Genomic DNA, 12,131 nt, shown 5'->3' on the forward strand with positions numbered 1-12,131 from the left:
TTGTGCTAACGCTTCCGCAGTCGATCTACAAGGGTACGTAGATCACACTCTCCCCTCTCGTTGCTATGCATCACCATGATCTTGCGTGTGCGTAGGAAAATTTTTGAAATTACTACGTTCCCCAACAGCGTGATGGTATGGGTCAAAACTGAATTGTATGGATGTGCGTGAGAATTCACAGACCTTTAACGTGAGCATGAGAATATGGCCTCTTCTCGCTCCAACGCATGGGAATTGGACTCATCCTCAACATTCTCTCAATAGTTGTCACCGTAATCGTGGGACTCCCGCGTGAACGAGGATACCGAACTCAAGCCAACTGTGTTTTGCTAGTTCCACAGCTTGTGGTGCATTGCAGAGTGCAGACGACACATTTGCCTACACAGGCAAGTTGGAGTTCTTCATTCACAATCTGTCGAACGCAAGACTGGACCCGCCATTTGGAGGCCCTAGTACTAATTGGGTGGACCTAACTATAGTCAAGGAAGTACGTACACTGGTATATATTACATATCACAAAAGTCATTATAAAGGCATAAACATCCCAAATGTAATTTTAATTATAAAATTATGTCATAATACATCATTTATATGTGATTACATGATACAAATGATGATTATAACATGGATGCTCTCCAACACAAAAATAATAATTAATAAATATAGTGTGGTGGGACGTGGGGGGGAGGGGGCCAGTGCCCCCCCCCCAACCCGCGCAGAGTTATCATGTTCTTACAAGCCTTACTAATGTGTGCCGATGGCTCGACAAAGCCAGCATTGTGGTTGACACCCCTGCATTTGCATCGATTGTCATGGAGGTGGAAGGAGCAAAACTTCTGGTGAGGCTCTTGCCCTTCTGGCTGCTTTTTGGACGTATGGCCAAAAAACCACTTTTGTCATCCTGCCGATAGGCTACTCGAACTTGGATGTCAACTCCATCTTTGAGATGCACTCTTTTTACATACCCAGTTTTGCCATGTCTCGATAGTTCACGTCAGTTTCATGTACAAGTACATTGTTGTGTCGCTGGTCGGGCTTATCAAGAAGAACTCGTGTGGCCTTTCCTCGCTCAACGCAGGGGCATTGGACTCGCTCTCAACATCCTCTTAATGGATGTCGCCGCGCTCATAGAGAAGAAGTGTCACATGAATGAGGATGCCGACTTCAAGTCAATTATGTGCTTTCTAGTTTCATAGCTTGTGTTGCAGGGCATGGGTGACACGTTTGCCGATATTGGCGAGGACTTCTTCATTCACAAAGGTGCCGAGCCCAAGGCCGACCTTGGCATTTCGTAGGTGTAGGCCCTAGTGTGAACTAGGTACATGGAGCTAATTAGAGTCAAAGTCTCAGAGAAGTACTTATACCGGTATATAATGCATATCAAAGTAACTATAAAGACAAATACCAAAAAATGTAATTTATATTATAAATAATGTTTTAATACATCATGGGAAAAAACGTAAATCTTATAGAATCTCTTTTGCATATGATTGTGAAATCCATGATCCTCAATATTTGCTTGTTGTTGTGGGGATTCAGGGATGAACATGCAGTAGAAAAATAATGGTAGCATGCAACACAATATTTTAAGTTCACATCATCCTCACCGGCACTTCAAAAAAAAATCACGACTCTCTCATACTAGTGTTTTGCTTGAACCGGGCGCCATGTTGAGGTCGTCCTGCAGCAGGAATCTGGTCAAAGCAACCGAGCTACCAAAGCAGAGGAACACCTGAAAATCAGTAAAGTAAAGAGTGCCCGTTTGATCAGAGCTGAACATGAAGAGGAGCTAAACATGAAGTGGACCACAAAAGAGAGGTGTACCAGCTCAAACCGAAAGGAAAAAAGAACAAGACTTAAACTCTACCTTGCCACTACCCGAGAAGAAGGAGGTAGCGGCGGCAGCACAGCAGGGAGGGATCGATTCATATCTGTATTGAAGAGATATAAATCCAGGCCCTTGGATAAAGATCTAAAGGTCTAGAAAAATCCTAGCTTCATCCATTTAGAAAACCGTTTTGCTGCTATCTGTCAGTCAAAATGAAGCCATGGACAAAGATCTAACTGGAGCAGGACGCGTTTGGCCCTAGACTTGCTTAACTTGACCTAGACAATAACACATATACTGAAATGACTCCATACATACACTATATACTGTATAATACTGTTACAAGTCAATGAAGTCGTCTAAGTGAAAACGAGACATGCATATACATAGGCGCCACAATTATTGCCGTCAATCAACGTTTAAAATAAGCAGGTGTGTCGTTCCAGTATTTGGCGCTTGTACCTGTTCCCGTCGAGACGATCCATCCGATGTACCTAGCCCGTATTTCGTCCGCGTACTTGTGGTGTATCAGGGCTGATTGCACCTGGCCTGGGAGATCCACGACGATTCCACAATGCTTTTTTTTTTTGCGGGTAATTCCACAATGCTAACTGCCAGAGAAAAGGACTTTTTTGGCCACACAGTGGTGTGCACTAACCAGTACACTAGTTTGAACATTTCAAAAAAAAGGCAATGCATGGTATACCTCATCGATTTGACCAACAAAATGCCAATTATATATCATAAGAATATACTACTGGTGTATTAGAACTATAATCGAATAAAAAATTCAATGGTATAAATTTATTACTCAAAATTTGGAACGGAGGGAGTAGCATATAACTCAAATTTTGTTGGCCAAATTGATGACAGAAGAGAGATAGTAGTTTGTGTAGGGTGTCCACCACGTATAGTTAATTGCTGATTCTCCGCTCTCTTCCCATGATCTAGAGACTGTAAAAAAATAGTTTGGACGATAAATCGTTAGTAACTAATTTTGATGGAAATATATTCCTCCAGTAAAAATAGTCACACCATAAAAGTGTATCCCCCATCACTTACTACATCGAATAATGTCATGAAATACATGGTTAAGAGAAATACATGATTAAGAGAAATCCTAAAAAGATCTACATTTGCAATAGATTGGGTAGTGCTCCTATATGTAGTATTGAATGTGTAACTTATGAGAATTTAATTTGAGAATGTAATGTTAAAGAATGTCCATATGTTGGTCGTTTGGTGCATAGGTCATTACATAAATTCAGCATGGCCTTTCTTAGTTACAAGGGTTTTCGCTATCTCGAAGAAAAATCCCATTGATTAAAACCTCTTGAATTGATCTCTTGAAATGCTTTTCTTCTCGGTCAAAACAAAATTAGATTCTTCCACAAAAGAAAATAGATTGTTGATTCGTTCGTTGGCAGCGCCTCCAACCTTGATCTCCATCTCCCTCGTCTTTGTCAGCTTGCGGAGCAACCTCACCTTGAATGTTGTCCACTTCCCTTGGCAAATACTTCCGAACTTTTTATGTTTGGAGATGTAATAGCAGCCAGATGACTCGTCATATTTTTATGTTTACTTTTTTTATAGAAAAACATTTTGACATAGTTTCTGAATTTAATGTTCATCCCGGGAGAGAAAGAGAGTGTGCCTCCAAGAGTTCGCTGCTCTTGGAAATACAACCCAATTTGAAAGCGAAAAAGGTGTGTCTGATGGATACTTCTCGGGGATAACACGCGATTTGTGTCTTTGCTTTTATGGGATAGGGCATAGGTCATTTCAAGCAATCTTCTGCCTTTCCCCTGGCTTTCTAATACTTCCCATTTTTATAGATTTGGAATCCGCTTCTAACAGCTCTCTTTGGTCATTATTGTCTTTTAGATCCAACTCTGTGTGAGTGACACCAATTCAAAGCATTATCATAGGAAATTTGAGGATAGTAATACTAACTAATTTTTGTAAGTTGGTTGTTCGACCCACATGATCGACATGCGGCAACTTGTTGGGCGTTGTCTTTCAACATTTTTGAACCTTTTCTTTTTAGGGTTCTTTTTTCATTTTGCATGTTATTTTCTGATAGTGGATGCAAAGTTTAAAATCATGGGAGGAACAATTGGCGGCGGCCTCTCCCAACATCTATAGCGGCCGTCGTAGCGGGCAATCGCAGCAAATAGCGGCAACTTTTCACATGGTAGAGATGATTTCTAGAGATTTTTACTGATTTTGGAGCTGTTTAGAGGGACTTGTGAAGGATTTCGTGGTGGCAGCCATAGCGTAGCGGCGAGGCTCCCAAGCACTATAGTGCAGCTATTGCGGCTATTTTGCGGGAGATTTAATTTTATGGAGGAACCCAATCCAATTTGAACCGAATGAGAAAAAATACTCTCTCCGTTTAATAATGTAGTGTATATAATTTTTTCGAAAATCCAACATCACAAATTCTGACCAAGTTTGTACAGAAAAATATTTACATCTAGAATGTCAAACATATATCACTTGTTTCATCATAAGATATAGTTTTATATTTATTATATTTGGTATTTTAGATATAAACAATTTTCTATACAAACTTGGCCAAAGTTTGCAAACTTTTTTTTTAATCTATATGGAACGGAGGGAGTATATAGGAGTAACTTTTGTTAGTTACAAGGTATTTTGACACAACCTCTTGGATTGATTTCAACGTTTCTCTACTCTACACTTCATTCATTTAAAAAATTCGATCGTTGGTTCTTTCGTTGCCAAAACACCTCCGGCGGGCCTCCATCTCCATCTTCCCCGTCCTTGTCAGCTCGGCGGAGGCAACCTTGACCTCGCGCTCCCCTCCAATGCCGTCCACTTCCCCGACGACTACTTCCCCACCATACCCCACCGCGACGGAGCGCGCACGCTCAATTGCTCCCATTGCTCGCGCCGGTCGTCGCCGGGATGATTGCGCTGGCCGCGTTAACCTCGCTCCTCCTCCTCCTCCTCCAGGCTCAGGACGCCGCCGGCGCCAACGAGTTTGTGTACGCCGGCTTCGCCGTAGGCAGCGTGGCGACCACCGGAGCGGCCGCCGTGCTCGCCTCCTCCGGCCTCCTGCGGCTCACCAACGACACCAAGGAGGCGTTCGGCCACGGCTTCCACCCGGCGCCCCTCCGCTTCCGTGACGCCGCCACCGGCGCGCCCATCTCCTTCTCCACCACCTTCGTGGTCGCCATCGCGCCGCGGTACCCGGACGCGCACGGCCACGGCATCGCCTTCGCGCTCGCGCCGTCGATTGTTGTCCCTGGCGCCGTCGCCGGCAAGTACCTCGGCCTGTTCAACACGTCGGACAGCCTGGGCAACGGCACGAGCCTGATCGTCGCCGTCGAGCTGGATACTGCCATGGACGCTGAGTTCGACGACGCCGACGAAAACCACGTCGGCATCGACGTCAACGGCCTCCGCTCTGTTAGCTCGACCCCGGCCGGGTACTGGCACGACGACGGATTCGGTGGAACGAAGTTCGACAACATCAGCCTGACTGGCGGTGGCGACGCTCCTCTGCAGGTGTGGATCGAGTACGATGGCGAAAGCTCGCGCCTCGAGGTGACGGTGTCCCCGGCCGGCGCGCCCAGGCCGGCCGTTCCGCTCGTGTCATGCAACGTCAACCTCTCGAGGGCCGTGGCTGATGACACCTATGTCGGCTTCTCGGCGGCCAACGGCGCGGCTGCGAGCTCGCACTACGTCCTCGGCTGGAGCTTTCGCCTGGGTGGCGGCCGCGCGCAGGACCTCGATCTCTCCAAACTCCCGAGGCTCCCGTCGTCAGGATCATCGCCATCATCCAAGAGAACGATGCCGCCACTGCTACTCCCGATGACGCTGCTCGTCCTGGTCGTCGTGATCCTGCTCCTGGCCTCCGCGGCCGTCGCGGCGCTCGTGGTGCGGCGGCGCCGGCAGTTCGCCGAGGAGGAAGAAGACTGGGAGGTAGAATACGGCCCTCACAGGATCAGCTATAAAGACCTGCACGACGCCACGAATGGTTTCCGCGACCTCATCGGCGCCGGAGGCTTCGGCCGCGTGTACCATGGTGTGCTCCCGAGGTCCGGCGCCGAGGTCGCCGTCAAGGTGGTGTCGCACGGGTCGCGCCAGGGGCTGCAGGAGTTCGTGTCGGAGATCGTGAGCATGAGCCGGCTGCGCCACCGCAACCTGGTGCAGCTCCTTCACTACTGCCGGCGGCGCGGGGAGCTGTTGCTCGTCTACGACTACATGCCCAACGGCAGCCTGGACCAACACCTGTTCGGCCATCCATCGTCGGAGCTGAGCTGGGAGCAGCGCGCCAAGATCGTCCGGGGGGTCGCGGCCGGGCTGCTGTACCTGCACGAGGGGTGGGAGCAGGTGGTGGTGCACCGGGACATCAAGTCCGGCAACGTGCTCCTCGACGCCGACATGAACGGCAAGCTCAGCGACTTCGGGCTCGCGCGGCTCTACGACCACGGCGGCGACCCGCAGACGACGCGCGTCGTGGGCACGCTCGGGTACATCGCGCCGGAGATGAGCAAGACCGGCAAGGCCACCACGAGCTCCGACGTCTTCGCCTTCGGAGCCTTCCTGCTCGAGGTGGCGTGCGGCCGGAGGCCCGTGGTATTCAGCAACAACGATTCCGAAGACTCGCCGCCGTCGCCGGGGCTCGTGGAGCTCGTCCTGGGGCACTGGAAGGCCGGGAAGATCACGGAGGCGAGGGACCCGAGGATGGGCAAGTGCGACGAGGACGATCTCGAGCTGGTCCTCAAGCTCGGGCTGCTCTGCTCGCACCCCGACCCGCCGCGCAGGCCGAGCATGAGGCAGGTGGTGCAGATGCTGGAAGGCGCTGCACCGGCGCCGGAGACTTCGCCGGAGGATCTTGGAAACAGCATGACGCTGTTCGAGCACAGCGAGGCGTTCGACGGGTTCGTCGGAGTGTCGTTCCCGTCGACGTCAGGGTTCACCACCGCCACGATGCGGACGTCGGCGTCAAACTCCCCTGACGAGAAACGGCAGCTCCTCTTCAGCTGAAAGTTCTTTCCAATGTGGCAGCTAGTTTGCAACCGGGCTTTCCCATAGATACACACACATACACTGTTAACAGTAACATCAGAATTGCAGGCATCGACAGAAAATGACAGCTGATTCAGAAAAGAGGCAGTGAAAGCGTGGTCACGAGTGTCGGTACAACTACAGATCGATGCATGTACAGCTATATCAACTACACAGGCAAAATCGGGAGGAGGAGCTTTACAGGGAGACGCGCTAACGGTGTCGTGGCACGCTCCGATCCGATCCGTGGAGCGGACAGGGAAGAGGCTAGAGGATGAATATCAGCAGGCATTTCCATTCACTTCTTCAGGATCTTGGATTCGATTTCCTCCAGGCTCAGCCCTTTGGTCTCTGGGACGTTGAGGATGACAAACAAGAGGGCAAGCAGCGATATGGCTGCGAAAAGAAGGAAGACGTTGGCCGGTCCGAGGTACCCCTGTAGACATGAAGAAAGCAATATGGTTAAATTGGTTGGCGCCACTGTTCAGTTTGTTCATACATCTGTCAAACGGTTGTTCTGACGTGTTGTCCAGGCGAATAGGCTGGAACTTCAAGGGATACATAAACAAGGAGATAACAATTCTAGTACCATTACCTGCAAGGGCGAGAATGCGAATGTCACCAGCGCATTTGATCCAAAATTTGTGAGTACTGCGAGGCTGATTCCCCGTCCCCTTGTTCGGAGTGGGAAGATCTCAGAGACCATTAGCCAGCTTATCGGACCAAATGAAAGCTGAAACACAAGGCATGTTAATTTCTCGTACCACTCGGTACTCATTATAAATACCCCATATACACAAGTAAAGCACCAACCTGGTAACATCCAACATAAAGAAGTAAAGCACCGACAGCAACATAAGGGAAGCCACTGAGAACCTTGTAATAAGCTGCTAGCAGGAAGAGTGCAACGGTCTGCATTTCCAGGTTGAAGAAGAAAACAAAAGGATTACTCTTTCAGAACCTAATTATATCAATATAATACAACATGTACAGCTGTTTAGATGCCTGATGAAAATTACTAAAGATGCAAAGGTTTTTTAAGCCTCTAATCATAATTAGAGATTTCCCTTTATAATACTATCGCTTACATCATTAGCATATATGCCTAGTTGCCTGGTACGACTATCAATTCAAATAGGTGGCGAGGAATGAGGGTCACACTTTCGGCAGCAAACATATAACTTAAATAAGTTGTAGGAAAGGGTAAAGTTACTCACAATTCCACTAACACCTCCTATCATTAACGGCCGTCTTCCAAGATCGTCGACTTTAAGCACCGCGACACCTGTCATCACAAACTGCAAAAAGATTGAACTATTACACTTTATGCCCAGCAGAGTACAGTAGTGATCTAGCTCCGCGGTATTACCTTGAACAGCCCGATCAGAATTGACACTTTTGCAGCATCAGATGCAGTTGTAAACCCAGCAGTCTACAGAAGACGGACATAAACAAATTATATTGTAAGCAGCAATATGAAAAGATGTATTGACTTCCATCTGTTCTAATTTCTAAATCAAACGAACCAATTGAACAGCTCAAAGCAAAACTGAGGTACCTGCAGAATGGAGGTTGCATAGTATAGAACACTTGGCTGGCCTGTTATCTGACAAATAAAAAAGTTTAGCACTTTAGCTGACTTGATAACTACTAAAAAAATGTCCAAATTAGGATGAAATGAATTACTAAATAGTGCTGGAAATTTTTCAATATGGATTCAACTTCCCAAGCCAAAAATAATACTCCCTCCGTCCGAAAATACTGTCATCAAAATGGACAAAAATGGATGTATCTAGAACTAAAATACATCTAGATACATTCTCTTTTATTCATTTTGATGACAAGTATTTCCGGACGGAGGGAGTACTACATAATATAAATAGTTTAGAATAGAAAGTACTCCCTCCGTAAAGAAATATAAGAGCGTTTAGAGTAGTGATCTAAACGCTCTTATATTTCTTTACAGAGGGAGATCTAAACGCTCTTATATTTCTTTACGGAGGGAGTACATGCAAACGACATTTGAATTTTAACTTAACCGGGCAGAGAATTTCAAATCTAAAAGGATGGTGGAAAGGGTGGTAAGATTTTAAATTCAGTTAAGCTGCGTATTAGTGGGACTGAAGAGGATAAAAACCTGCTGGAAGAGAACCAGTCCTCCTCCAATAGTGAAGGCTTTCAAGCTTGCTCCCTCGAATACTTGAAAAATGCTTCCTTCAGCTTGATCTGCGTAAGCAGCCTTAATTGAGGAAAGATTATTTTCAATCTCATCTGTCAAAACCTTGTCGCTTGCTGAAGGGCCCTTCAGTCTTCTCAGGGCATTCATTGCCTTCTTTTTGTTGTCTTCCACAGGGCCTTTTCCCTGCACTGCCCTGAGAAGTAGCCATCTAGGTGAAGGTGGTAGACTCCACATACCAACAGCCATTATAGCAGCCAGTGGAGCACTAAAACCAAACATGTACCGCCATCCTCCTACAACATCGATTTCATAGCTCCCTACGAGGTATCCAAACTGTAAATTGTTAAAATAATAAATGGTCAGCCGGCATCAGATCATGCATTTTATTGTACGAGAATATAGTGTGTTTAGGCAAATACTATATGACAAGATAGTTACCAGTATTCCTCCTACAATAAACAGCTCCTTAAAAGATATCAATGTCCCACGTATTTGTGAAGGACAAGTCTCTGCAATATAAAGGGGAGCACCATGCATTGCCTGGAACAGAGCATCATGGTAGTTCAGTGGCATGACTGAAAGGTAGAGAACACAAACAGACACTTCTATCCATTCAAGCTTTTAGTTGATCACAAATATGTTCCTTTGACTCGTGTTCCTCCCAGTTTCCCCTTTTTGGGAGTTTTGGGGTGGTAAAAAGGGTGTTTGATAGAAATACTTGTGCTTGCAGCTACTCACCAAACCAATGCCAACGCCATAAAGGAGACGACCTATGATCAGGACTACAAAATTAGGAGCTAATCCAGTGGTCAAAGCACCAGAAATATATAATGCAGCTGCTGTCATCAACTCTATTCTTCTTCCTGCAACAAGATGGGTAGTAGCAGTTATTTCGCTTCATCTTCAAAGAATACATAATAAGGAATACTGAAGCACACTGTCGTTTCAAATCACCTAGAAAATCTGCAATGCGGTATGCAAGAATGGACCCACCAAGAGCACCATAAAGTGAACCACTGGCCTAAATAACATGACAATAAAGCTCATTAAAGCACAACATTTTTCCTGACTACATGGTAAAAACAATGTTCTTGATTAATGATTAGGAATGTGGGGCGTAAGCTTATAAAACACAGGGATCTCCCAAAAGGCTTACCACAAGCCCTAGCTGCAGAGAAGAGAGGTTGAACCAGGTGGTGCCACTGAGCTCAGCAGACTGAAGAATGAGGAAGAAACCATGTGAGGGCAAACATCAACTATAGGAAATAGTGGAACAATCAAATTGGGACTTACGTGCACAGATATGGTCGCTCCAGAAGTTGCGCCGATGTCATAACCGAAAAGGAGGCCACCCAATGCAGGGAACACGAACCTAGGTTCCAAACATTGGCTCATTAGTACTAAAAAAGCTCGACATACTTTCGTGCCGACCCTATATATGTTGTATCTTCCAATTGATAAACCAAACAGAATTGCAACGACAAGTAACACTGGACCAAACCCAGATGCAACAGTTGTCTGCAGTCGATCTGGTATGCAAATCTAACATATCCTTAACTATATGACGCATTTGTATGACCGCTTTAAACGCAACTGCGCAAGGATCACGGTTTGGAACAAAATTCCTGACAGTCTAGTACGGAGTATCTAGGCAGCATACATAGCATAAGACGATGTTAAATCAGGTTGCACATTTCTTACAGTGCACTACATCATTGCTAATTCCACGCTAAGCTGCAGCCCAAATTCAACACGGCGGACAAAGCAGAACTACTAAGCAATGTATCCATGATGCACAGAAGCAGTAGGTTCGATTCTTCCCCAGATGGTTGATTTGCGCGATCTGGAACGCTTGATTCGAGCTAGAAATGCATTTATCCCCAAATGCCACTAAAGGATGGGGGGGCGAGGGGTTATAAGCTCACGGGAGGATGACGGCCGCCAGCGAGTAGTCCGCTCCCGCCGCCGCGCCATCGCCGGCGTCCTTCGCCGACTCGTCGGCGCCCTGCGCGTGCGTCCGCACCTGCACATCACCGCCCATGTCGTCAAAAGACCGCCGCGCCCGGATTCCGCCCAAGAATAGAAGGCGCGGGGATTCGCTATATTTGGGGCGGCGAGGACTGGGGTCGTGCGCAGTACGCGGAGCCGACGGTGCGCAGTGGCGGCGGCGGCGGCCGACACGGGGCGGAGGAGCGGCTCCGCGTCCCGCGAGGACACGTGGAGGGCATCCATCCCCACGGCGGCGCCGCCGAGACGGTGGGGTCTGCGCTGTGGGCGAGGTAGGCGGCGGGGGCGGGCGGGGAGAGAGATGGAGGCGCGCGCGCCGGTTGCTAGTGGCCGGGGGAGGCAGACACTCGTCGCCATGGCCATGCTTCCAGGCTTAGCTTTGGCACGTTGAGCCTAGCGCATATATTATAAAATATAAAATAAATGACAGATTTTACAATAGTGCTGATATTTTCTTAGCCCTTGTGAATTTTAATGGACAGGTGAGGGATTAGAACGAAAATTAAACACAGGACACCGTAAGCAGGCGAGGGACCAAAATTTAATTTTAAAGAATTGGCAGGGGCCGCGCGAACGCGTACCCCCTCTACCATAAATTATGACGTTCACTCTCCCACTTGGGGAGATGATAGGCCAGCGCACCCACCACGTGCAATGTGGGCCACTAACCTAGGCCACGAGCCTTCTTGATCGCTCGTCGACCCCGTCCAGGTAAGTATGGAACAAGGTGGCACCACGCGCTCATTATATAACGAGCTCTCGCGCCCGACGCTCCTCGCTAGGCGAGGTGGTACTAAAAACTGAGAGCGCAGCGGCAGCGGAGGCGTGGTTCAGTGGGCTGGTGTTTGCTGTATCTGGGCCTCAGCAAAGGATAGACGGACTTGGGCTTTGAGAGCCGTACAGCAGCTTTGTGCTGGTTGTTCACTCAAATCCCTGTTCTCGAAAAAAAAAGTCCACTGCTTTTCAAGAAAAAATGGGGTACCACTCAAACTGCACTCAGGAAAGAAAAGGTACTACTCGAACCCATGGCAAAATTTTCATTCCCTGAAAGAAGAGACGGAATCACAGCAACATACA

At 47.6% G+C, this 12,131-nt stretch overlaps 2 protein-coding genes and 1 non-coding gene across 3 annotated transcripts; 1 reads left to right on the forward strand and 2 right to left on the reverse strand.

Annotated features, from left to right (window-relative positions):
* Positions 1–4,523: 4,523 nt before the first annotated feature.
* Positions 4,524–6,899, forward strand: LOC125511193 (L-type lectin-domain containing receptor kinase SIT2-like). Its single transcript, XM_048676496.1, has one exon. The coding sequence runs from the start codon at positions 4,760–4,762 to the stop codon at positions 6,845–6,847; it is 2,088 nt and encodes a 695-aa protein (XP_048532453.1). The 5' UTR covers positions 4,524–4,759; the 3' UTR covers positions 6,848–6,899.
* Positions 6,900–6,940: 41 nt separating this feature from the next.
* Positions 6,941–11,765, reverse strand: LOC125511194 (D-xylose-proton symporter-like 3, chloroplastic). Its single transcript, XM_048676497.1, has 14 exons — positions 11,187–11,765; positions 10,973–11,070; positions 10,341–10,419; positions 10,204–10,263; positions 10,002–10,068; positions 9,786–9,910; positions 9,486–9,587; positions 9,006–9,380; positions 8,427–8,474; positions 8,238–8,300; positions 8,086–8,166; positions 7,682–7,780; positions 7,464–7,601; positions 6,941–7,304 (listed from the first exon to the last, which is right to left on the reverse strand). Exons 1-14 carry the CDS (start codon positions 11,415–11,417, stop codon positions 7,167–7,169), a joined length of 1,704 nt encoding a protein of 567 aa, XP_048532454.1. The 5' UTR covers positions 11,418–11,765; the 3' UTR covers positions 6,941–7,166.
* On the reverse strand, positions 11,613–11,773 carry LOC125511929. Its single transcript, XR_007285197.1, has one exon. It is a non-coding gene; the product is annotated as a U1 spliceosomal RNA (small nuclear RNA).
* Between the last annotated feature and the right edge of the window lie 358 nt (positions 11,774–12,131).

The sequence above is a fragment of the Triticum urartu genome, chromosome 5 (assembly GCF_003073215.2).
Source record: "Triticum urartu cultivar G1812 chromosome 5, Tu2.1, whole genome shotgun sequence".
NCBI classification, from domain to species: domain Eukaryota; kingdom Viridiplantae; phylum Streptophyta; class Magnoliopsida; order Poales; family Poaceae; genus Triticum; species Triticum urartu.